Source organism: Ornithorhynchus anatinus, chromosome 5, assembly GCF_004115215.2.
Source record: "Ornithorhynchus anatinus isolate Pmale09 chromosome 5, mOrnAna1.pri.v4, whole genome shotgun sequence".
Taxonomy (NCBI): Eukaryota; Metazoa; Chordata; class Mammalia; order Monotremata; family Ornithorhynchidae; genus Ornithorhynchus; species Ornithorhynchus anatinus.
This window is the reverse complement of record NC_041732.1, coordinates 16693603-16720433: the sequence shown is the minus strand read 5'-3', so window position 1 is coordinate 16720433 and position 26831 is coordinate 16693603. Positions and strand designations below refer to the sequence as shown.

Below are 26831 nucleotides of genomic sequence, written 5' to 3'. Positions count from 1 at the left end.
GTGGAGGGGGAGCAGAGAGGGAGCAGAGGGTAAAGGGGAAGCTCAGTCTGGGAAGGCCTCTTGGAGGAGGTGAGCTCTCTGTAGGGCCTTGAAGAGGGGAAGAGAGTTAGTTTGGCAGAGGTGAGGAGGGAGGGCATTCCAGGACAGCGGTAGGACGTGGGCCAGAGGTTGACGGCGGGATAGGCATGAAAGGGGGACAAGTGAGGAGGTGGGTGGCAGAGGAGCAGAGCATGTGGGATGGGCAGTAGAAAGAGAGAAGGGAGGTGCGGTAGGAGGGGGCAAGGTGATGGAGAGCCTTGAAGCCCAGAGTGAGGAATTTTTGGTTCGTGCAGAAAGTTGATAGGCAACCGCTGGAGGTTTTTAAAGAGGGGAGTGACATGCCCAGAGCGTTTCTGCGGGAAGATGATCCAGGCAGCGGAATGAAGAATAGACTGGAGTGAGGAGAGACAGGAGGAAGGGAAATCAGAGAGGAGGCTGACACAATAATCCAGCCGGGATATTATGAGAGCTTGTACCAGCTCGATAGCCATTTGGATGGAGCGGAAAGGGCGGATCTTGGCGATATTGTAAAGATGAGACCAGCAGGCGATGGTGATGGATTGGATGTGTGGGATGAATGAGAGAGCCGAGTCAAGGATGACACCAAGGTTGTGGGCTCGAGAGACGGGAAGGATGGTCGTACCGTCCACAGTGACAGGAAAGTCAGGGAGAGGACAGAGTTTGGAAGGGAAGATAAGGAGCTCAGTTTTAGACATGTTGAGTTTTAGGTGTCTCCATCCAGGTGGAGACGTCCTGGAGGCAGGAGGAGATATGAGCCTGAAGGGACGGGGAGAGAACAGGTGAGGAGATGTAGATTTGGGTGCCATCTGCATAGAGATGTTAGTTGAAGCCATGGGAGCGAACGAGTTGACCAAGGGAGTGAGTGTAAATGGAGAACAGAAGAGGGCCAAGAACTGACCTTTGAGGAACCCCTACAGTTAGAAGATGGGAGGAGGAAGAGGAGCACACGAAGGGGACCGAGAATGAACGGCCAGAGAGATGAGGAGAACCAGGAGAGGACAGAGTCTGTGAAGCCAAGGTGAGATAAGGTGTGGAGGAGGGGATGGTCTACAGTGTCAAAGGCAGCTGAGAGGTCGAGGAGGATTAGGAGCCACTGGATTTGGCAAGAAGGAGGTCATGGGTAACCTTTGAGAGGGCAGTCTTAGTAGAGTGGAGGGGACGGAAGCCAGATCGGAGGGGGTCTAGGAGAGAATGGGAGTTAAGGAATTCTAAGCAGCGATTGTAGACAACTCGTTCTAGGAGTTTGGAAAGAAAGGGTAGTAGGGAGATAGGGCGATAACTGGAAGGGGAAGTGGGGTTGAGAGAGGGGTTTTTTAGGATGGGGGAGACATGGGCATGTTTGAAGGCAGAGGGGAAGAAGCAATTGGAGAGTGAGTGGTTAAAGATAGAAGTTAAAGAGGGGAGGAGGGGACGGGCGATGTTTTTTATAAGATAAGCGGGAATGGGGTCCGAAGGACAGGTGGAGCGGGTGGCACTTGTGAGGAGGGAGATCTCCTCTGAGGATACTGCAAGGAAGGATGGGAAAGTTGGGGAGAGGGTTGATGGCATGGGGCGAAGCAGAAAGGGGAGGGGTGACTTTGGGGAGCTCAGACCTGACTGTGTTAATTTTCGTGATGAAGTAGGTGGCCAGATCTTTGGGGGTTAGGGATGGGGGAGGGGGAGGAACAGGGGGCCTGAGGAGAGAATTAAAAGTCTGGAACAATTGGCAGGGGTGACGGGCATGGGCATCAATGAAGGATGAAAAGTAGTTTTGCCTGGCGGAGGAGAGGGCAAAGTTAAGGCAGCAAAAGATAAAGTTGAAATGGATAAGATTGGCTTGGTGCTTGGACCTTCGCCAGCAGCGCTCAGCAGCTCGAGCGAAGGAGGCGAACAGAGGCAGAGGTCCAGGGCTGCGGGTTAGTGGAGCGAAAGCAGCGGAGGGAAAGGGGGGCGAGTGAGTTGAGATGAGTAGAGAGGGTGGAGTGGAGAGCGGTAACCTGATCACTGAGAGTGGGAAGAGAGGATAGGGAGGCAAGGTGGGGAGAGATGCTTTTGGAGAGACGGATGGGATCAAGAGAGATGAGGTCTCTGTGGGGGAATAATACAGATTTTCAGGGGGAGAGAGTGTGAGAGAGGATGCAGGTGAGAAGGTTATGGTCCGAGAGAGGGATTTCAGAGTTGGTGAGGGAGGAGATAGTGCAGTGGTAGGAGATGACGAGTTCGAGGGTGTGACCAAGTTGGTGAGTGGGCGAGGGGGGGTGGAGCAGGAGGTTGGCAGAGTGAAGGAGTGATAGCAGATAGATAGTAAGCACTTGTTAAGTGCTTACTATGTGCCAAGCACTGTTCTAAGCACTGAGGTAGATACAAGTCAATCAGGTTGGACACAGTCCATGTCCCACAGTCTTAATCGTGGCTCCGTGGAAAGAGGCCATGCTTTGGAGTCAGAGGTCATGGGTTCTAATCCTGGCTCCGCCACCTATCAGCCGTGTGATTTTGGGCAAGTCACTTCACTTCTCTGCGCCCCAGTTACCTCATCTGGAAAATGGGGATAAAGACTGTGAGCCGTACGTGGGACAAACTAATTACCTTGTATCTACCCAGTGCTTAGAACAGTGCTTGGCACATAGTAAGCGCTAAACAAATACCAAAATTATTATTAATCCCCATTATGTAGATGAGGCCCAGGGAAGTGAAGTGACTTGCTCAAGGTCACATGGCAGACAAGCAGTGAAAATGAAATTAGAACCCAGCTCCTTTTGACTTAACCCCCGTTCTAGCCACTAAGCAATGCTGCTTCTCTATGGAACTGCTTGAATTGAGACTTACCTTTTTCAAAAGATTTTCTTTAAGTTTTCTGCTTTTTTGGATGAGGAGTTCTCCTTTATCTCTTTTCTCCAAAAAGTCTTTCATAAGCTCCTAAGAAGAGGCAAAAAGCCCAAATGAAGTGAAAAGCAGTGGTCTCTTTGTGTCATCTTTTCTTGTATTGTATTCCTCCAAGCGTTTAGTACAGTGCTCTGCATACCGTAAGTGCTCAATAAATACTATTGATTGATTGATTGATTGAAAGCTTTACCAGGCAGTTACTCTGAGACCAAATAACCCTACTCTCTGATGCTCCGGAACTTATAGAGTACAGAAGGCAAATGTAACTCTTTTTAAAAGTCTGGTCTGAATCCAGGAATTTGACAGTTTCTACTGAACTGTTATGGAGGTGTAGTGAGGTTGTTTATTAGGATCACATTTTCACCTGTTCTAGAGAAGTAGTGCGGCCTAGAGGATTGAGCACTGGCCTGGGAGTCAGAAGGGCCTGGGTTCTAATCCTGGCTCTGCCACTATTCTGCTGTATAGCCTTGGGCAAGTCACTTCACTTCCCTGGGCACTTGTTCTTCCCTAATCTGTCAAATGGGACAAAGACTATGAGGTCCACATGGGACAGTGACTGTGTCCAATCTGATGAGCTTATCTTTACCCCAGTGCTTAGTACAGTACCTGGCACATAGAATACCATTTAAGTATCATTAAATATCCTTAACAAATACCATTAAAAAAAGAGAGAGGGTGGAAGGGGAAGGAAGAAGGGGAAAAGGCTGACGAGACAGAGGGGAATAGGAAGACAGGAACCAGGGGTGAGAAAAGAGAGGAAGGTTTTTCTCTTTCCTGTGGTTCTGTTGCACCCTGCGAATATGGAAGCAACAACTCAGTCAACCGATTTTTATGGTGCTTGTTAAGTGCTTATTATATGCCAGGCACTGTACTAAGCACTGGGGTCTTGTCTTATGCTGTCCAGGCAACTCTTACCCATAGCAACTCCATGGACACATATCTTCCAGAATGCCCCACCTCCATCTGCAACCATTCTGGTAGTGAGTGTAGCCATATAATTTTCTTGGGAAAAATACAGAAGTGGTTTACCATTGCCTTCTTCCACACAGTGAACTTGATTCTCCACCCTCAAGTCTCTCTCGTGCTGCCGCTGCCAAGCACAGGGGAGTTTTGACTTGTGGCAGATGGTCTTCCACTCTCTAGCCACTTCCAAAGCTAGGAATGGAATGGCTTCTGCTTGGCTCTCCCTCTCATAGCCAAGACTGGTAGAGTACTGGAAACTCTCCAGGTGCCATTCTGAGAAGGACCTGGGGTAGATACTAGCTAATCAGGATGGATGCAATCCCTGTCCCACATAGGGCTTCCAGTCTTAATTCCCATTTGACAGATGAGGAAACTGAGGCACAGAGAAACAAAATGACTCGCTCAAGGTCCCACAGCAGACAAGTGGCAGAGCCAGGATTAGAACCCAGGTGCTCCAGTTTCCAGGCCCAGGCTCTATCCACTAGGCTATGCTGCTTCTCTGGTTCATTTCTACTTCCAAGGGACAGAAAGGGCCAGTTGGGATGGACACTGTCCAGAAAATCTTGCTGCCAACCCAGAAGGGAAGTGGAGGAGTCACGATTAGAGCCCAGGCCCTCTGGCTTCCAGGCCCATGCTCTATCCACTAGACCACACTGATTCTCACGGTTGCTGTCTTGCTATCTGTCGAGAATCACATTGGCCTCTTTGACTGGGGAAGCAGCACGGGCAAGTGGAAAGAGCACAGGCCTGGGAGGCAGAGAATCTGGATTCTACTCCTAGCTCTACGAATTGCTTGCTGTGTAACCTTGGACAAATAACTGCTCTGGGTCTCGGCTTCCTCAATTATAAAATGGGGATTTAAATACCTGTTCTTCCTTCTACTTAGACTGTAAAAACCATGAGGCACAGGGACTGTATCCAACCTAATTAACATGTACCTATTCCAGCACCCAGAACCGTGTTTGACACATAGTAAGCACTTAACAAACACCACAATCATTATTATTATTATTATTATTATTATCATCATCATCATCATTATTCTGTCTTCTACCTCCTGACCTAACTGTGGGCAGTGCACTGCCTTGGTAGCAGAATCGGTGACTGCCTTAAGCTCTGTGTTTCCAGTGAAAATCTCTGAGCATATGTAAGGCTTTCCAAGTGTAGACTGGTACATAATTTTGTTTTCCTTCAGATTTACTGGGCTAAATCTGTCGAGTTATTCGTAATCATTTGCATGTCCTCTTATGCAGGTTTCTACAGCACAGCCGACAGCAAAGATTCTGTGTTCTCTAGATTGTAAGCTCGTTGTGGGCAGTCATCCTCTCCCAATCACTTAGTACAGTGCTCTGCACACAGTAAGCACTAAATAAATACGACTGAATGAACAAACACCTGTGCGTAGGACTCTCTCTTCACCTGAGAAGAGGGTGGCTCCTTCCAGACTCTCCAGCCATGTCACAGAGTGGGTCCCAGATCAGAGAACTATTTTAGTGAAGACTAAAAGTGTCTATTCTGGTCCGCGGTTGGCCTATATCCGGATCTCTTCAGCATCAGCATCCCTCTGGTCTTCCCACATGTGTGTCTTAGCTGGGCCTGAGCGTCTTCACAGGCATCTGCTTGCTATGATCTCCAGGAGCTGCAATGTGTCGTTGACACATTTCCTGTTTTGCTGATGCTAGGTTTTAAATCCCTGAGTCATTTTGGTCAAACAGCTTTTGGTGGTGCCTCTGTGCCTTATGCACAGTCTTGAAGGCTCCCTGCTATAATACCTCTGAGAAGTATCCATTTCAGTCAATCAATCGAATATATTTATTGGGTGCTTACAGTGTGCAGGGCACTGGACTAAGAGCTTGGCCTACAGGATAGAGGACCAGGGTTCTAATCCTGTCTCTGCCCCTTGCCTGCTGTGGGACTTTGGGAAAGACACTTAACATATCTTGGCCTCAGTTCCCTCATCTGTAAAATGGGGATTAAGATTGTGAGCCCCATAGGGGACAGGGACTGCGTCCAACCTGATTAGCCTGTATCTACCCCATTGCTTAGTACAGTGCCTGGTACAGAGTAAACACTTAACAAATATCATGATTATCATTATTATTACAACACAACAAAATAGCAGACACATTCCCTGACCACAACAAGATTGCAGTCCATTTGCTATTCACATCGTTATTTGGAATAACAGCCCCGTTTCCTATGGGGCTGTTGTGATGTTTTTATTTTTATGGTATTTGTCAAGCGCTTACTATGAGCTGGCAACTGCACTAAGTGCTGGGGTAGATACAAGCTAATCAGGTTGGACAAGGTCCATCTCCCACACGGGGCTAACACCTTAATCTTCATTTTACATATGAGGGAACTGAGGCCCAGAGAAGTGAAGGGCCTTGTCCAAGGTCACACAGTAGACAAATGGCAGGGCTGGGATTAAACACGGCTCCTTCTGACTTCCTGGTCCATGCCCTATCCAGTAGGACACACTGCTTTCCAGAAGCTCACCATTTAGCCTTTTAGATTGGTCGGCGGCAACTTTTGGGTGCTCTGCTAATAATTAATAATAAAAATTGTGGTAATTATTAAGTGCTTACTGTGTTCCAGGCACTATACTAAGTGTTGGGGTGGATACAAGCAAATCGGGTTGGATACATTCCCTGTCCAACGTGGGGCTCACAGTTTCAATCCCCATTTGACAGATGAGAGAACTGAGGCCCAGAGAAGTGAAGTGACTTACCCAAGGTCACCCAGCAGATATATTATTTCCCTATTTATTTTGTTAATGAGGTGTATATCTCCTTGTTTCTATTTATTTTGATGGTGTCTTGTTTTGTTTTGTTCTGTTTTGCTTTGCTGTCCATCTCCCCCATTTAGTGTGAGCCCGTCATCGGGCAGGGATTGTCTCCATCTGTTACCAAAGTGGTGGAGAAACCAGAATTTGAACCCAGGGCCTTCTGACTCTCAGGCCCGTGCTCCATCCACTATGCCATGCTGCTTCAGAAATAAGTGCAGTTTAACTAGACCTTACAGCCCAGTTCAGCCAGCATGGCCCCCACCCCCCCGCCACCCACCATCCCCCTTTGGTAAATTGTATTTATTATTATTGTTGCCAAATTGTACATTCCAAGTGCTTAGACCAGTGCTCTGCACATAGTAAGCGCTCAATAAATACTACTGAACAAATGAATTAAGTGGTTGGAGACGGGATTTAGAATTCAGGTCCTTCCGACTCCCAAACCCAATACTCTATCCACTACACCACGCTGTTTCTCTACTGTGTACAGAGCACTGTACTAAATGCCTAGGAGAGTACAATATAATACAATTCCCGGCCCACAAGGAGCTTCCGACCTAGAAGTGGGGGGACAGATAGGAAAATTCATTACAGTTAGGGGAAGTGGGAGAGTGTAATGAAGATCCAACTCCCGGAGCTCATCTAGGTACACGGAATCTGGGGATTTTGATTCAGCCCAAGATCAGTTTTCAAGCAGGGAGTGTCCGCCTTCGCAGACAATTGCTCTGTCATCGCCCTCAGCGCAACATGTGTCTAGGAGAAGCAATACTCATTCATTCATTCAATAGTATTTATTGAGTACTAACTATGTGCAGAGCACTGTACTAAGTGCTTGGAATGTACAATTTGGCAACAATAATAATAAATATAATTTACCAAAGGGGGATGGTGGGTGGCGGGGGGGTGGGGGTCATGCTGGCTGAACTGGGCTGTAAGGTCTAGTTAAACTGCACTTATTTCTGAAGCAGCATGGCATAGTGGATGGAGCACGGGCCTGAGAGTCAGAAGGCCATGGGTTCAAATTCTGGTTTCTCCACCAGTCTGCTCTGTGACCTTAGGCAAAACACTCTACTTCTCTGAGCCTCAGTGACCTCATCTGTAAAATGGGATTTAAGTCTGTGAACCCCATGCGGGACAGTGAATGTGTCCAACACAATTTGCTTGTATCCAACCTAGAGCTTAGTACAGCACCTGGCACATACTGCTTAAGAAATACCACAGTTATTATTATTATTATTTTTCTATAGCTTTTACTAAGTGCTTACTATGTGACAGGCACTGTACTATGTTCTGGGGGAGAGGGGAGTATAAGCAAATCGATTTGGACACACTGGGAACTCACAGTCTTCATACCCATTTTACAGATGAGGGAACTGAGGACCAGAGAAGGGAAGTGACCTGCCCTAGGTCACACAGGAGACAAGAGAAGCAGTGTATCCCAATGGATAGAGCATGGGTCTGGGAGTCGGAAGGACCTGGATTCTAAACCCAGCTCCGCCACTTGTCTGCTGGGTGACCAGGGCAAGTCACTTCACTTCTCTGGGCCTTGGATACCTCATCTATAAATGGGGATTAAGATCGACACATAGTAAGTGCTTAATAAATACCATTTTAAAAAAAAAAGGTAGTGGAACTGGGATCAGAAGCCAGGTCCTTCTGACTTCCAGGCCTCTGCTTTAGCCACTAGGCAATACTGCTTCCCTCTGCTGACTGGACTGTGCTGCACTGGCTGGACTGGGCCTTAATTCAATCGTATTTATTGAGTGTTTATTGTGTGCAGAGCATGTACTGAAGGCTTGGGAGAGTATAATATAACAACAAACAGACACTTTCCCTGCCCGCAATGCCTGGACTGTACTGTCTGGACTTTACTGGCTGAACTAGACCATGCTGGCTGGACTGGGCAGTGCTGGCTGACTGTACTGGCTGGTTTAAACCAGTCATCTGGACTGAACAGTGATAATAATAATAATTCTAGTATTTGCTAAGTGCTTACTATGTGCCAGGCACTGTACTAAGCACTGGGATGGATACAAGCAAATCGCCCTGGACACAGTCCCTGTCCCATGTGGCATTCACACTCTCAATCCCCATTTTACAGTTGAGGGAACTGAGGCCCAGAGTAGTGAAGCGATTTGCCAAAGGTCACAGAGCAGACAAAAGGTGGAGGAGGGATTAGAACTCATGGCCTTCTGACTCCCAGGTCTGAACTCTATCCACTACCCAATGCTGCGCCTCATAACAGCACACTAATAATAATGGTATGTGTTAAGCACTTACTATGTGTCAGGCACTGTTCTAAGTGCTGGGTTGGATACAAGCAAATCAGGTTGGACACAGTCCCTGTCCCACATGAGACTCACAGTCTCAATCCCATTTTACAAATGAGGGAATTGAGGCCTAGAGAAGTGAAGTGATTTGCTCAAGGACACACAGCAGACAAGGGACAGAGTTAGGATTTGAACCCATTCATTCACTTATTCATTCAGTGGTATTTATTGAGCGCTTACTGTGTGCAGAGCACTGTACAAAGTGCTTGGAAAGTACAATTCAGCAATAGAGATAATCCCTGCCCATACCGGGCTAATAGTCTAGAAGGGGAGACAGGCATCAAAACAAGTAAACAGGCATCAATAGAAAATAATAGAATTATAGATATATACACATCACAACAAGTAAGCAGGCACCAATATAAATAAATAGAATTAAAGATATATAATATAATCATAAGTGCTGTGGGGCGGAGACGGAGGGAAAGAACGAAAGGAATGAGTAGAGGTGATGCGGAATGGGGGGAGCTGAGAAAAAAGGGGGCTTAGTCTGAGAAGACTTCTTGGAGGAGGTGAGACTTCAGTAGGGCTTTGAAGGGCTTTGATTGTTTGGTGGATTTGAGGAGGGAGGGCGTTCCATAACAGAGGTAGGATGTGGGCCAGGGGTCGACAGTGGGACAGGCGAGAAGGAGGCACAGTGAGAAGATTAGCACCAGAGAAGCAGAGTGTGCGGGGTAGGCTGTAGAAGGAGAGAAGGGAGGTGAAGTAAGAAGGGGCAAGGAGATGAAGAGCTTTGAAGCCAACAGGAGGAGCTTTTGTTTGATACGGAGATTGTTAGGCAACCCCTGGAGATTTTTGAGGAGGGGGTGACGTGCCCAGAACGTTTCTGTAGAAAGATAATCCGGGCAGCGGAGTTAAGTATGGACTGAAGAGGGGAGAGGCAGAAGGTTGGCAGGTCAGAAAGGAGGCAGATGCAGTAAACCCATGACCTTCTGACTACCAGGCCCATGCTCTAACCACTTCGCCGTGCTGCTGGGCCGGCAGGACTAGGCCACTTGACTGGGCTGTGCTGACATGGTGGTTGGATGGCACTGAGTGCTTGACCCTCACCCACTGTTTCCTCCACTGAGGAGTGGGACATTCACAATTGTTGTAGAAACTGTTGGGTCTTTTTAAAAAATCCTTTTTGTTTGTTTTTTAATGGTATTTATTAAGTACTTACTATGTGCCAGGCACTGCTCTAAGCACTGGAGCCAATACAAGATAAAAGGGTTAGTCACAGTCCCTGCCTCACCGAGGGCTTGCTGTCGGAATCCCCATTAACCTGAATAACTTGGACCTACCCCAGTGCTTAGAAAAATGCTTGGCACATAGTGGCGCTTGACAAGTACCGTTACTATAATTATTATTATTATTCTTGATTATTATCATTATTAAGAGTATTAGTATTATCATTATTGTTAGGATTATTAGTATTATCATTATTGAGAAGCAGTGTGGCTTAGTGGAAAGAGCATGGGCTTGGGAGTCAGAGGACCTGGGTTCTAATTCCGGCCCCACCACTTGTCTGCTCTGTGACCTTGGGCAAGCCACTTCACTTCTCTGGGTCTCAGTTACTTCATCTATAAAATGGGGATTAAGACTGTGAGCCCCATGTGGGACAACCTGATCAGCTTGTATCGGCCCCAGTGCTTAGAACAGTGCTTGGCACATAGTAAGCACTTAATAAATACCATCATTATTAGTAGTAGTATTAGCAATATTGTTATTGGAATCTAGGATGACAGGCTGTTGGAGGTGTTGGAATCCAGGGTGGTGAAAGGGTTTTTCAGGGAGCTGGGGTCTGGGACTGGGACCCCCACGTGGGACAGGGACTGGATCCAACCCGATTTACTTGTATCTACCCCAGCGCTTAGTACGGTGCCTGGCACATAGTAAGTGCTTAACAAATCCCACAATTATTATTATCATTATTCTTATTATTATTACTGAATATGCTGCAGTGAGGGGTCATTCACTGGAGAAGCAGCATGGCTCAGTGGAAAGAGCATGGGCTTTGGAGTCAGGGCTCATGAGTTCGAATCCCAGCTCTGCCACTTGTCGGCTGTGTGACTGTGGGCAAGTCACTTCACTTCTCTGTGCCTCAGTTCCCTCATCTGTAAAATGGGGATTAAGACTGTGAGCCCCACGTGGGACAACCTGATTCCCCTATGTCTACCCCAGCGCTTAGAACAATGCTCGGCACATAGTAAAGCGCTTAACAAATACCAACATTATTATTCATCCATTCATTCATTTAATGGTATTCATTGAGCACTTCCTGGGTGCAGACCAATGTACTAAGCGCTTGGGAGAGGACAATACAACAGATACAATCCCTGCTCGCAAAGTGTTTACAGTGTAGAGGTGGGAGAGAATAATAATTAAGGTATTTGCTAAACGCTTACCATGTGCCAGGCACCGTAGTAAGCGCTGGGGTAGGTACAGTCGAGTCGGAAAGACATTAATAGGAATGAATAAATGACAGATGCTGACATGGGTGCTGGGGAGCTGGAAGGGGGTGATGAACAGCGTGGCTCAGTGGAAAAAGCCCGGGCTTGGGAGTCAGAGGTTGTGGGTTCTAATCCCGACTCCGCCACTTGTCAGCTGTGTGACTTTGGGCAAGTCACTTAACTTCTCTCTGTCTCAGTTTCCTCATCCGGAAAATGGGGATTAAAACTGTGAGCCCCACGTGCGACAACCTGTTTACCTTGTACCTACCCAGTGCTTCGAACGGTGCTTGGCACATAGTAAGCGCTTACCGAATACCAAATTATTATCATGAAGAAAGGGAGCAAATCAGGGTGACACAGAAGGGAGTGGGAGGAGAGGAAAGGGGGGCTTAGTCAGGGAAGGCCTCCTGGAGGAGATGGGCCTTCCATAAGGCTCTGAAGGGGAGGAAGAAGCGTCGTCTGTGGGATTGGAGTGTCTGTCCCCGTTGGAGTGGGGGGGTCTCTCGGTACCTCCTCCAGACAGATGTCCTCGTTCCAGTTTCCGATCCGCACCCCGGGTCCGTAGCTGCCCAGCGCCATGGCGACTTTCCCACCGCGTCGTGCGAGGGATGCGCCTGGTGCGGCGCCAAGCGTCCCCGTCGCCATGGCAACCGGGCAGCCCGCTGATTGGCCGGATCCCGTCCCCGGCCTGGGGGGCGCTCCTCCTCTCGATAGGCTGCCAGGGTAACAGAGGGGCGGGGCCGGGGCGGCTCCCCTTGCTATTATTAATAATAATATCATCATTGTTAATGGTCATTATAAATTAAGAAACACCTGGTGATATCGCTGTTGATACATAATGATCGTTAAGAATAATAATTACCATCATCAGTCAATCAGTCAGTCTGTGGCACTTACTAAGCACTTACTATGTGCACAGCACTGTACTAAGCGAGTGGGAGAGTACAACAGGATTAGCAGACGCGCTCCCCGCCCATAACGAATTTACGGTCTACGATTACTCTAATTAGAAGTGAAACTCAAGGTACAAGGACACAGCCTCCCCACAGCGAGCGAGACCAAAACCAATAATGATAATAATAATAAATAATGTTTGTTAAGCGCTTACAATGTGCTTGTTCTAGGCGCTGGGCAGATATAAGGTAGTCGGGTTGGACACAGTCACTGTCCCACATGGGGGTCGTACTCCTCATCCCCATTTTCCCGATGAGTAAACTGAAACGCAGAGAAGTGAAGTGACTTACCCAAGGTCACACCACAGACAAGTGGCGGAGCTGGGATTAGACCCCATGACCTTCTGACTCCCAGGCAGGTACTCTATCCACTAGGCCACGTTGCTTGGTATCTGTTGAGTGCCGTGGTGTTTGTTAAGCACTTATCATGTGTCCAGCACTGTACTAAGTGGTGGGGTGGATACAAGCAAACCAGATTGAACACTGTCTCTGTCCCACTTGGGGCTAACGGTCTCTGGCCCGTGCATGGTTTCTGCTGTTGTTGTTGTGCTCTTTGTGGGCAGGAAACGTGTTCGTTTATCGTTACATTGTAGCCTCCCGCGAGCTTAGTTCAGTGGCCTGCACACAGTAAGCACTAACTTCTCTCCTACTATAACCCAGCCCTCAAACTTCGCTCTTCTGGTGCTAACCTTCTCACTGCGCCTCGATCTCGCCTGTCTCACCGCTGACACCTGGCCCACGTCCTGCCTCTGGCCTGGAACGCCCTGCCTCCTCAAATCCTCCAGACAATGACTCTTCTCCCCTTCAAAGCCTTATTGAAGGCTCATCTCCAAGAGGCCTTCATAGACTAAGCCCCACTTTTCCTCATCTCCCACTCCCTTCTGCGTCGCCCTGACTTGCTCCCTTAGCTCTCCCCCGCCACTCCCAGCCCCATGGCATTTATGTACGGATTCATAATTTATTTGTATTAATGCCTGTCTCCCCCCATTTAGACTGTGAGCTTGTCGTGGGCAGGGACTGTCTCAGTTTATTATTGTATTGTACTTTTCCAAGAGCTCAATACAGTGCTGTGCACACAATAAGTGTTCAGTAAATACAACTGAATGAATGAATAAATACAATTGAAATAATGAATGAATATTTGTTAAGCAATCAATCAATTAATCAGTGGTATTTATTGAGCACTTATAGTGTCTAGAGCATTGTTTTAAGCGCTTGGAAGAATACAAAGTGCTTACTCTGTGCCAGATAGTGCACTAAGCGCTATGGTAGATAATAATAATAATAATAATGGCATTTGTTAAGGGCTTACTATGTGCAAAGCACTGTTTTAAGCACTGGGGAGGATATAAGGTGACCAGGTTGTCCTATGTGGGGCTCACAGTCTTAATCCCCATTTTACAGATGAGGCAACTGAGGCAAGGCACAGAGAAGTTAAGTGACGTGCCCAAAGTGACACAGCTAACAGGAGGAGGAGCCTGCATTAGAACCCATGACCTCTGACTCCCAAGACCATGCTCTAGACACTTCTCTGTGCCTCAGAGATACAGGCTATTCAGGTTGGACACAGTCCATGACTCACATAGGGATCACAATCTTAATCCCCATTTTAAAGATGAGGTCACTGTGGCCCAGAGAAGTGAAGTGACTTGCACAAGGTCACACAGCAGACAAGTGGCTGAGTCAGGTCTAGAACTCAGGTCCTTCTGACCCCCCAAGCCTGTGCTCTCTCCACTAGGCCACATGGATGGATCCTTCCATCCAGTAGCAGCATGAGCAGCAGCATGGCCTAATCAATCAATCATATTTCTTGAGCATTTGGTGTGTGCAGAGCACTGTATTAAGCACTCTGGAGAGTATGCTGTAAGTGGAAAGAGCACGGGCCTGGGAGTCAGAGGACCTGGGTTTTAATCCCTGCTCCGACAATTGCTTGCAGTATGACCTTGGAGAAGTCACTTCACTTTTCTGTGCTCTGTTCTCCTTAGACAGTGTTATGGGCAGGGAACATGTCTGCTTATTCTGTTGTATTGTACTCTGCACATAGTGAGCGCTCAATAAATGGGATGGAATGAATGAATGAGTGGATGAATGAGTGGATGAATGAGTGAATGAATGAGTGAATGAATGAAAGAGGCTTGGGTGGATACGGGTAGGAAAGCTGAATCAGCAGAAAGGACAAAGGAGCGGGGAAAGCCCAGTTTGAGAGGTTGCACCGCCCCCTTGTGGACGGACCTAGGAACTCCCAGGTTTGCATTGAAATTCGTTGCTTTTACTCTCCTTCCGCTCAGCAGGCTGGAAAATAATAATAACGACGATAATAATAATACTAGTAATGATTATTAGTCTGCTCTATGTTAAGCGCTTTCTGGGTGCCAGACAGTGTACTAAACGCTGGGGTGGTTAAAAGCAAATTGGGGTGGGCCACAGGGGGCTCACCGTCTTAATCCCCATTTTACTCATGAGGCGATTTAGGCACAAAAGAGTCAAGTGATCTGCCCGAGGCCACACAGCAGACAGATGGTGGAGTTGGGATTAGAACCTAGGTACTCTGACGCCCAGGTTCTTTCCACTGGGCCAGGTGTAGTTTGTATTTGATTTTCATTCATTCAGTAGTATTTATTGAGCACTTACTATGTGCAGAGCACTGTACTAAGCGCTTGGAATGTACAATTCGGCAACAGATAGAGACAGTCCCTGCCCATTGACGGGCTTACAGTCTAATTGGGGGAGACAGACAGACAAAAACAATAGCAATAAATAGAATCAAGGGGATGTACATGTCATTAACAAAATGAATAGGGTAATAAAAATATAAACAAATGAGCACAGTGCTGAGGGGAGGGGAAGGGAGATGGGGAGGAGCAGAGGGAAAGGGGGGGAAAGGGGCTTAGCTAAGGGGAGGTGAAGGGGGGGCAGAGAGGCAGCAGAGGGAAAAGGAGCTCAGGCTGGGAAGGCCTCTTGGAGGAGGTGAGCTCTCAGTAGATTTTCTCATATATCTCTTTTACAATTTAGGAAAATTTAATGCAGCACAATTTCAGAAACAGTGATTTCATCGCTACCCCTTCAGCTATTTCTAGCCCAAGAGAGCAATTGCAAATTGTCTCCCAATTACCTCCTTTGCAGTTTCACACTTAACTATTTGATGGAGGGAGGAAACCTTTTATTTAAAGGAGGCAAACCTCAAGCAAAGGGTTGGCTCCTCAATGCCTCTGGATTTTTTTTCTTAATGTTATTTATTAAGCACTTACTAGGTGCCAGGCACTGTACTAAGCAGTGGAGTGGGTACAAGGAAATCGGGTTGGACACAGTCCCATGTCCCATGTGGGGTTCACAGTCTCAATCCCCGTTTTGTAGATGAGGGAACTGAGGCAAAGAGAAGTGAAGTGATTTTGTGAGTCTGTTACACAACAGACAAGTGACAGAGCCGGCATTAGAACCCATGACCTTCTGACATGCTCTACTCCATGCCCCACTATACCAGACTACAAGACCTGTCCTCTATCTACTAGGCCACGCTGCTTCTAGCTTAGCATTTTCCAACATTATTGGGTCTATAATGCCTTGATCTTTAGCTCTCATACGCATAAATGAATCTCATCATCAATGGCATCTTTTTTGAGCACGAAAAGAAACTATATGTAAACCTTAGAACTATTACCTTTGGCTGGCATCCTCTGCATCTCAGAAGTAAAATAACCTGTTTGGTTTTTTATTACTATCATTAAGAAGAAGAACAATGATAATAATAATAACTGTGGTATTTTTAAGTGTTAAGTGTTGAGAAGCAGCATGGCCTAATGGATAGAGCATGAGTCTGGGAGTCAGAAGGACCTGGGTTCATTCATTCATTCAATCATATTTATTGAGCGCTTACTGTGCTTACTGCGCTTGGGAGAGTACAGTAGAACAGTAAACAGATAAATTTCTTGCCCACACCGAGCTTAGAGTCTAGAGGATGAGCTTATTCTAGTTCTGGCGCTGCCACTTGCCTGCTGTGTGACCTTGGGAGAGTCACTTGATTCCTCTAAGCCTCAGTTTCCTCATCTGTAAAATGGGCTTAAGACTGGGAGCCCCACGTGGGAAAAGGACTGTGTCCAACCTGATGAGCTTGTCATCTATCCCAGTACTTAGCTGAGTGCCTGGCACACAGTAAATGTTTAACAAATTACCATAAAAAAGTGTTTATTGTGTGCTCAGCAGTGTGGTAGATAAAATAAAGTCAAAAATCTCCCTCCTCCAAAATCTCCAGTGATCTCCAGTGGTTGCCTACCAACCTTCCCTTGAAGCAAAAACTCCTCACTATTGGCTTCAAAGCTGCCCATCACCTTCCCCCCTCCTACCTCACCTCCCTTCTCTCCGTCTACAGCCCACCCCACACACTCCGCTTCTCTGCCGCTAAGCCCATGTCTCCCCCATCCTAAAAAAACCCTCTGTCGACCCCACTTCCCCTTCCACTTATCATCCTATCTCCCTCCTATCCTTTCTTTCCAAACTCCTAGAACGAGTCATCTACACTTGCTGCCTTGAATTCCTCAACTCCAACTCTCTCCTGGACGCCCTCCGATCTGGCTTCCGTCCCCTCCACTCTACCAAGACTGCTCTCTCAAAGGTCACCCGTGACCTCCTTCTTGCCAAATCCAATGGCTTCTACTCTATCCTAATCCTCCTTGACCTCTCACCTGCCTTTGACACTGTAGACCATCCCCTCCTCCTCCACATCTTATCTCACCTTGGCCCCAGTTCTCCTCATCTCTCTGGCCGTTCATTCTCGCTCTTCTTCGAGGGCTCCTCCTCCCCCTCCCATCCACTAACTGTAGGGGTTCCTCAAGGGTCAGTTCTTGGCCCTCTTCTGTTCTCCATTTACACTCACTCCCTTGGTGAACTCATTCGTTCCCATGGCTTCAACTATCATCTCTATGCAGATGGCACCCAAATCTACAACTGCTTCCCTGTTCTCTCCCCCTCCCTTCAGGCTCGTATCTCTTCCTGCCTCCAGGACGTCTCCACCTGGATGTCTGCCCACCACCTAAAACTCAACATGACCAAAACTGACCTCCTTATCTTCCCTCCCAAACCCTGTCCTCTCCCTGACTTCCCTGTCACTGTGGACGGTACAACCATTCTTCCCATCTCTTAAGCCCGGCAACCTTGTTGTCATCCTTGACTCAGCTCTCTCATTCACCCCATACATCCGATCCGTCACTATCACCTGCCGGTCTCACCTTTACAATATCGCCAAGTTCCGCCCTTTCCTCTCCATCCAAACAGCTATCATGCTGGTACAAGCTCTCATAATATCCCGACTGGGTTATTGTGTCAGCCCCTTCTCTGATCTCCCTTCCTCCTGTCTCTCCCTGCTCCAGTCTATTCTTCATTCCACTGCCCAGATCATCTTCCTACAGAAACGCTCTGGGCATGTCAATCCCCTCCTCAAAAACCTCCAGTGGTTGCCTATCAACCTTCGCATGAAACAAGAACTCCTCACTCTGGGCTTCAGAGCTCTCCAACCCCTTGCCCCCTCCTACATCACCTCCCTTCTCTCCTTCTACTGCCCACCCCACATGCTCCACTCCTATGCCAATCAACTCACTGTCCCCCTTTCGCTCCTATCCTGCCATCGTCCGTAGGGCAGGGATTGTCTCTATTGCCATATTGTACATTCCAAGCACTTAGTCCAGTGCTCTGCACATAGTAAGCACTCAATAAATACTATTGAATGAATGAACCTCCTTGCTGTGCCTCCTTCCTGCCTGTCCCGTCGGCCCCTGGCCCACATCCTACCTCTGTCCTGGAATGTCCTCCCTCCTCATGTCTGCCAAACTAACTCTCTTCCCCTCTTCAAAGCCCTACTGAGAGCTCACCTTCTCCAGGAGGCCTTCCCAGACTGAGCCCTCCCTTTCCCTCTGCTCCTCCTCCCCTCCCCATTGCCACTACTCCCTCCCTCTGCTTTACTCCCTTCCCCTCCCCACAGCATTTGTATATATTTGTACATATTTATTGCTCTATTCATTTTATTAATGACATGCATTTATCTATGATTCTATTTATCTATTTTGATGGTAGTGATGCCTATTTGTTTTGCTCTCTCCCCCTTCTAGACTGTGAGCCTGTTGTTGGGTAGGGATTGTCTCTGTTGCCAAATTGTACTTTCCAAGCACTTAGTGCAGTGCTCTGCACACAGTAAGCACTCAATAAATATGAATGAATGAATGAATGAATGAATGAATGAATGAAGTCAGCACAGACACAGTCCCTGTCTCATATGGGCCTCACCATTTAAGTCAGGGGGAATAGGTATTGAATCCCTATTGTACAGGTGAGGAAACTGAAGCAAAGTGAAGTGACTTATCCAAGGTCACACAGCCAGCAGGGTGAAGCTGGAATTAGAACCCAAGTCTCCCCGACTCTCACTCTGTGATCTTTCCACTACACCTCCCTGTTTATTAAAGTGGAGGGCGGAGACAGGGAGATTTGCAACGGAGATGACGTGGCAACTGAAACTTCAGAGTATCTGACCTTCAATACATCCGTTCCAAATTTCACAAGAACATGTCTGCAAATCCTTCCGTCTGTGTTCCTGAGACAAAGCATCCCTGCTAGACTGTGAACTCACTTTGATCATGGAAAGCGTCCACCAACTCAGTTGTATTGTACTCTTTCAAGATCTTGGTACAGTGCTCTGTGCAGAGTAAGCACTCAATGACAAAGCTGATAATAATAAAGCTTAATGATAAAGTTTGCATGAAATCTGGTTAGAGTGCTGAATCAGCATGGCATAGCCAATAGAGTATAAGCCTGGGAGTCAGGTGGTCATGGGTCCTAATCCCGACTCCGCCACTTGTCTGCTGTGTGGCCTTAGGCAAGCCACTGCACTTTTCCGGGCCTCCGTTATCTCATCTGTAAAATGGAGATTGAGACTGTGAGCCTCTCGTGGGCAGGGCTTATGTCCAACCCCATTTGCTTGGATCCACCGCATCACTTAGTACAGTGCCTGGCCCACAGTAAGCACTTAAGGAATACCACGATTATTATTTATTGGCAGAAGGGACAAGTGAGCGGAGAAAGCCCAGAACGTGAGATTGCACTGCCCTCCTGTGGATGGCTGCGGGGAACTGTGAGGTTTTGATTCATTCTTCCACTCAATCGTATTTATTGAGGGCTTAGTGCGTGCAAAGCACTGTACTAAGCACTTGGGAGAGTACATTATAACAACAGACACATTCCCTGCCCACAATGAGCTCAGTCTAGATGAAAGTTTGTTGTTTTCACTCTATGGTGAGGATGCCTGCTCTTTCCACTTAGCAGGTTGGAAAGTATTGTCAATGGCTTTGTTTTCTTAATGGTATTTAAGAGCCTACCATGTGCCAGACATTGTATCAAGATCTGGGGTACATACTCTTATCAACAAAAATGGGGGCGGGTTCGTTTAATCTATGAAGGGACGAAAGACTCCGAGAGAACGAGTCAAAGGACAGAGCAGTAGGAAAGCGGCAAGTAGCCTGTTCACCCCGGCGGGGTAACAACTGACTGCAGCGCCCCAATCCCAGGCTGCCCTGCCAGCTTTATTGGGATGGCGGAACATGACGCTGGCGCAAGGCGCCCAATCGGGGCTGGACACATGTAGGATCGGTAAGCACTTCCCTGATCACGTGACATCCAACCAGTTCCCGTCACACCCGACCGGCCCGCGCAAAAGTGGCATGGGCACGACGTTTGAAAAGTGGCACATGGAGCGAAGTTTGAATGGGTCACGTGACACGAAGGAGCCATCTTGCCGTTTATGTGACACAGGTGACATGACACAGGCTTGAGGCTGGCCTCACCGTGGCCATCTTTGGGTTGGCCTCACTATCACAGTCCGCAACAGTCCCCCCTCTGCGTCCCCAGAGCCAAGAGGCCCCCGAGAGACGCACCAGGGGTTCTGGTTGTACCAGGGCGAAGGTAGGCAAGCAGCCGGCAGACAAACACGGAGAAAAGGCCCGGAGGGACTAGGTCAGACCGGACATCTGCATCCCCTCCTCAGAGTTCGTAGTCAGGAGCAAGATATGGTCCTGGTGGGGAGAGTTGCAGAAACAACACAGAGCGCAACGCCAGAGGACACCAGCGGAGGACAGTCAAGGAAGCACAGCCCATCCAGATGAGGACCGACGAAGCCGTAGAGGTGGGACGCGGGTGGCCTGCGGGGACGGAGGCACTGAGGGAAGACATGGGGCAGCCGTCGGCGCGGGAGGCGATGGCGCGGGTCCTCCGGGAGTCGCCGCAGGGATGTCCACAACAGCTACTTTCACCTGCGAATGACGGATCCACGCCGAGCGCTCGGCAACACAAACTGTGGAGAAAGTGGTTAAGAGAACCATAAAGGAGCCCTCCCAAGAGGCAGATGGGGGGCCCACTTGGACATCCAACGAACCCATACCCAATCCCCAGAGCGGAAAGGGTGGAGGGCGCATCCCAAGGGGGGTGGTCTGTTGCAGGACCGCCACGCGGCGAAGGTCACGGAGCGCTGACTGTAGACCAAGCACACATTCCACCAAAGAGGCCTCCCCTCCCACAAAGGTGACCTGGGAAGGTTCAAGCGCCCCATAAGAAGGGGGCGAATGTCCAAAGAGGAGCTCGTAGGGCGAGAGCCCCAAGGCTTTTGACGGTTGGCACCGTAAACGAAACAGACCTATGGGAAGGACCTGTGGCCAACGCAGCTGTGTCTCCATGCAGTTTACCAAGGAGAGACTTAAGGCCCCAGTTCACACAATTGACTTTCCCCAAGCTCTATGGGTGGTACGGAATATGATGCCGACGGTCAAGGCCCAGGGTGTCATACACAGAATTAAGGACAGACTCGGTAAAGCGGGAACTCTGATCCGAATCGATAACCAGAGGAGGGCCAAAGCGCAGAACGATGTCACGGAGTAGAGCACGAGCAACCACGAGGGCCGTACAGGCCCTTGCAGGGAAAGCCTCAACCCAGCCTGTCAGGCATTCCACGATAACCAGGGCATGGAGGAAGCTCTCTGTTTGGGGAAGGGTAATAAAATCAATATGGAGCCCCTCAAAGGGGAGATAAACCCAGGAACACCCTGCATGGGGTGGAACCAGAGGGCGGGCCTCATTTAACGAACGGCAGATGGGACATGTCTCTGTGACTCGGCGCGCCACCGGATGAATGCCGGGGCAAACCAGTAACGGAGGACCATATCGGCTAAGGCCCCCGCACCAAAATGGGAAGACTCATGGATCCGCTGACAAACAGTGAACAGGGCTGAACGGGGGAAGATGGGGTGGCCGACAGGAACCCAGAAGTACCCATCCCTCTCGGTAACCTCATACTCGGCCCGCCGCGAGACCTTCTCCTCAGCGATAACAGGCAGGGTGGTAGTCAACAGGGTTGCGTCTGTGTCAAGCGTAGCCACTACCGTTTTGTGTCGGACAGGAACCCGAGCAGCCGCCCGGCGGCGTGGTCCGCCCTGGTGTTACTCAGGCTCATAGTGTCTTGGGACCCTGTGTGAGCCTGGACGTGGATGACGGCTGCTGCAGCAGGTTCCGCCAGAGCCCAGAGCAGCCCCGTGATGAGGTTGCCGTGGGCAATAGGCCATCCAGCTAAAGTGACATAACCACAGGCTAGCCAACGGGCTCTGGTGGCATGGCAGACTCCAAAGGCGTAGCGAGAGTCCGTGTAGACATTCACACGGCGGCCCACCGCCAAAAGAAGCACCCGAGTAAGAGCGACCAATTCGGCAGCCTGAGCGCTATAGGAAGGAGATAAAGCGGTTGACCAGAGGGTGCCGGTTGGAGGTAACAACTGCGGCCCCAGAGAACCGGACCCCATCCTCCACGTAGGAGGAACCATATGTGAAGAGCTCAAGGCCAGCATCCAGTAGAGGTACGTCCGTTAAGTCCGGCTAGGCCCTGGCTACTGTCGAAGTGACCTGGACACAATCATGTGGGCCCTCAGACGGAAGCCTGTAGGGTGGCAGGGTTTAGAGCGCCACAGCGCTCCACAGTAACAGTGGGGTTACCAATCACGGTGAGCTCGTAACGAGTCATAAGGGCAGCAGATAATGCCTGTGTGGCCCTTGAACGAAGAAGGGCTACGACATCGTGCGGGGCATGTGGGACGACCCGGTGCCCCAGAAGCAAGTCCCGGGTGCGGTCAAGGATATTACAGGCAGCTGCAATGCAACGAATACAGGGAATACAAAGGGGCCTGTCAGTGGAAGAGAGGGGGACAACCCACGAGAGGCGTCTTTTAGGAGACCTACGTCCGTTGGGCCCAAGCTCCACAGGTGAGCTGGCATGGTTTCCAATGCCGATAAGAAAGAATCATCCATCAGGGTCATCGGCAATAAGGGGGCAGTAGCTAGCGAATAATCGGAGGTATACGAGGGATCAGGCTTTGCGAGGAGCTGACAAATCACAAGACGAATACTCGCGGGGTTACACTGGACCCAAACGCCCAACTTACAGAGCAAGTCCCTTCCCAGAAAATTATCAGGGGCCGAGGGCATAACAAGGAAGGAGTGACGAAAGGAGGGAAAGAGAAAGGGGGTTAGTTTGGGGAACAGTTTGTTCACGTCCGCTCACCCCAACCACACGTAGCCTCCCGGCCTCCCTCACTCCCCGGGGAAAAGTCCATAAGACCGAGCGGGAAGCTCAGGTGTCTATCAGCGGGCATCTGGCGGGACATGGGGCAGAGTGGCGGCACAGAATCAGTAATCAGGGTCATCCCAGGGTCCGATGGGTCCAAAGTCTGGGCCCAGGGCAGACCTAGGGGTAAGGGCTCTTGGTGGCATACAACAGGCCGATGGAGGAGCAGGCCCAAGGGCCGGTGTGCGAGTCAGGGATGGGCGCTGACTCCCACGACGCAGCATGGGGCAATCCCGCCGGAAATGTCCTGGGTGACTGCAGCCATAACATACGGGAGCCTGTCGAAACATACGGGAGCCTGTCGAGAGTCCGGGGGCCGCCTACGGCCCCCGGTCCTGGGTAAGGTCTCGACTGGTGCCAGGACTTGTGCTCGGGAACTCGGGGAAATGGAGTCTATGTGGTGGGCAATGGCCTGGATTTTTGCCAGGGAGTCCTCCTGCCATCCGGGACAAAATTTTTCAAAGTAAGCCTTGTACCGCCCTTGACTGACAAAGGCACTCACTAAAGTCTGGGTATCCCGCTTACTAGTGGGGTCTAACTGAGCCGCGGCGGTCCCGACCTCGGACAGGCGGGAAAAGAAATCATCCGCGATCTCTCCCTCTCGTTGCACCGTTCCCCAGAAATAGCCCCAATCGGGAGGTCTGCGCCCTAGTTCCGTGACCGCTGCAAGGAGAGTATCACGAGCCTGTCCCAGAAGAGCCCAATCGGTGGCATTGTTCAGATCCCAATGGGGGTCTTGAAGGGGCCAAGCCACGTGACCATTCGTCCCCCGACTTAGGACATGCATCCGCTCACGAATGTTCCTACGCTCATCCCGAGAAAAAAACCGCTAGCAACTCCTCCACTTCCCCCCACGTGGGGAAATAACCCCGGAAAATAGCGGTCATTTTTCGAATCGTCCCCAGGGGATCCTTAGCAAACGGTTGTAACTCTGATTGCCAGAGGACCAAAGTAGCAGGCTCCCAGGAGGAGTGACGGCGAACGACGGGACAAACAGGTCCCGCAGCGGACTCTTTCCTTTCCGGGAGGATCGGATGAAGTTGGGGACCCGAGGGATTCGCCGGGGCCGACGGTGCGCCTGGGGTCACGGCTGTCACATAAGGTGGAGGCGGGAGTGGGGGCCCCGGGCCAAAGGGATCAGGAGGGTCACCCGATATCGGGGTGGGGTTGGTGGGAGGTGGGCTCGGGGGCCCAGGATCTGGCTTAGGCAACCCCTCACTGAAAAGAGCCCAACACTTCCAATAGCAAAATTCATCCGGGCGGAGCCGATTATTTTCCGCAAGGATTCCAACGCCGAGGGGTCAAACGTACCCCCCTCTGGCCAAAAGCGCAGCCCCTCCTCGTCGGTTAAACATTCCCAGTCTTTACAGCACCACAGCAATTTAGCCTTGGTCATTCCCCTTTTCAGAGGAAGGCAGCCCAATCTCCACCATTCCAAAATGCGAGTGACGCAGCCATCGGCTCGGGGTGACTATTCCCCATTCGGTCCGGGCAGCCCTACCGACGAGGACACCTGGGGGTCCCCGACCCCTTCAACTCCAACGGCGCAGGGGTTTTTCCCAGCGTCAGCCCGGGCCTCCGACCCCTTGACGTTTCACCCAAATGTGGGGGCCTCCCCACCAGATGACTCGCAGGGCAGGGCTCCCCTAAAAGCGGGGTTTGGGCCTATCAGTCGACTAGTCTTCCCCAGCATGGAGGTTGGTCAGAGCGGGGAGAACTCACCACCCCACCTTCCCTCGTCAGTCAGCATGACCGGCTCCCTGTTCAGGAGACAAAATTGTTATCGACAAGTTTAGGGAGGGCTGGTTTAGTCGATGAAGAGACGAAAGACTCCGACAGAACGGGTCAAAGGACGGAGCAGTAGGAAAATAGGAAAATGGCGAGCAGCCCGTCGACCCCAAAGAGGTCCGACTGACTACCACGCGCCACTTCCGGCCTCCCCCTGCCGCCTTTCTAGGAACCCCACGCAGGCGCCGGGCGCCCAATCGGGGCTAGGCGCACGTGGGACAGTAGCCAATCATTAAGCACTTCCCTGATCACGTGACACCCGACAGGCCCGCGGCAAAAGTGGCGCGCAAGAGGTTTGAATGGGTCACGTGACACGGAGGCGCCATCTTGCCATCCACGTGCCGCGGGGCCCACGACACGGGCTTGAGGCTGGCCTCGCCGTCGCCATCTTGGGGTGGGCCTCACTAGCCCTGAAGCTGGCCTCGCCGACGCCATCTTGGGGTGGGCCTCACCGGCACTGAGGCTGGCCTCACCGTCGCCATCTTGGGGTGGACCTCACCAGCACTGAGGCTGGCCTAGCCGTCGCCATCTTGGGGTGGGCCCCACTAGCACTGAGGCTGGCCTCACTGTCGCCATCTTGGCGTGGGCCTCACTCTCACAGTCCGCAACAATACCAACTAATGAGGTTGGACACAGTCCCCGTGTCCCATATGAGGCTGACAGCCTTCATTCCCGCTTTACGGATGGGGGAACTGAGGCACAGAGAAGTGAAGTGACTCATCCAAGGTGACCTAGCAGACAGGTGGAGGATTCTCAATTAGAACCCAGGTCCCCTGTCTCCGAGGCCTGTGCCATGCTGCTTCTCCGATCATATCCCATATTTAGGAGGATTGCTTTTAGGGGTGGTCACAGTCCCGTTCCTCTCCTCGGTTCCCTGGGCAGGATCTGATTGATGGACTCATCTGCCTGTGATGATGCCGTAATGGCGAAAGAGGGAGAAATTGGTGGTGGCCGAAGGGGGTCAGTCAGTCGTACTTATTGAGCTCTTATTCTGAGCAGAACACTGTACTAAACGTTTGGGAGAGTACAACAACAAAGAGACACAGTCCCTGCCCACAACAAGCTTTCAGTCTAGAGGGGGAGACAGGCATTAATGGAAATAAATGAATAAATTGCAGACACCTCTGCTTGGCATTTATTGGGAGTGTCACAATTAACACTTTTGGTGGGGGGGGGTTGTTTTCTCTGGGCTACTGACACTGGGGGCTTCTTTTTCAAATCTATCAATCCATCAGTTACATTTACTGAGCCCCTTACTATGTGCAGAGCACTGTACTAAGCTCTTGGGAGAGCACCGTACAAAGAATTGGCAGGCACATTCCCTTCCCACAACATGATTTTCTGGTAACAGTGAAGAAGCAGCATGATGTAGTGGAGACAGCACGGGTCTGGGAATCAGAAGGGCGTGGGTTCTAATCCCCACTCTGCCACTTGCTTGCTGTGTGACCTTGGGCAAGTCACTTCACTTTTCTGGATCTCAGTTACCTCATCTGTAAAATGGGGAATAAGACTGTGAGCCCTATGCAGGACAGGGACTGTGTCCAACCCAATTTGCTTGTATCCACCCCAGCACTTAGTACAGAGTCTAGCAAGTGCTTAACAGATACCATTATCATTAATATTATCATTATTATTATTGTTATTGTATGACCTTGGGCAGGTCACTTCACTTTTCTGGACCTCAGTATCCTCAACTGTAAAATGGGGATTAAATACCTCTTCTCTCTCCTACTTAGACTGTGAGCTCCAAGCGGGACAGGGACTGTGTCTGACCTAATTAATTTGTACCTGCCCCAGTGCTTAGCACAGTATTTGACACAGTAAATGCTTAATAAATACCATTTAAAAGAAAAAAATGGGATTATAACGGCACCCACAGATAGCAAGAAATAGAGTGTTCCTGAAAAATCAAAATCAATAATGATAATAATAATAATGTTGGTATTTGTTAAGCACTTACTATGTGCAGAGCACTGTTCTAAGCGCTGGGGTAGATACAGGATAGTCAGGTTGT

At 49.8% G+C, this 26831-nt stretch overlaps 1 protein-coding gene, 1 long non-coding RNA gene and 1 other non-coding gene across 3 annotated transcripts in view; all 3 read right to left on the bottom strand.

The window, feature by feature from the left end:
• Window positions 1-12081, bottom strand: part of CFAP161 (cilia and flagella associated protein 161) — a 32971-nt gene extending 20890 nt beyond the window's left edge. Inside the window, exons 1-2 of the mRNA XM_029066055.2 lie at window positions 11946-12081; window positions 2866-2955 (exon numbers count right to left, since the gene is read on the bottom strand). Coding sequence (XP_028921888.2) covers window positions 2866-2955; window positions 11946-12080 — 225 coding nt within the window. The 5' untranslated portion in view covers window position 12081. The remainder of the gene's footprint in view (window positions 1-2865; window positions 2956-11945) is intronic.
• On the bottom strand, window positions 4036-4168 carry LOC114812479. Its single transcript, XR_003760132.1, has one exon. It is a non-coding gene; the product is annotated as a small nucleolar RNA SNORA7 (small nucleolar RNA).
• Window positions 12082-19846: 7765 nt separating the features above from the next.
• LOC103167397 lies at window positions 19847-24947 on the bottom strand. The gene is made up of 2 exons (XR_485135.2): window positions 24752-24947; window positions 19847-20717 (listed from the first exon to the last, which is right to left on the bottom strand). It is a non-coding gene; the product is annotated as an uncharacterized LOC103167397 (long non-coding RNA).
• Window positions 24948-26831: the final 1884 nt, after the last annotated feature.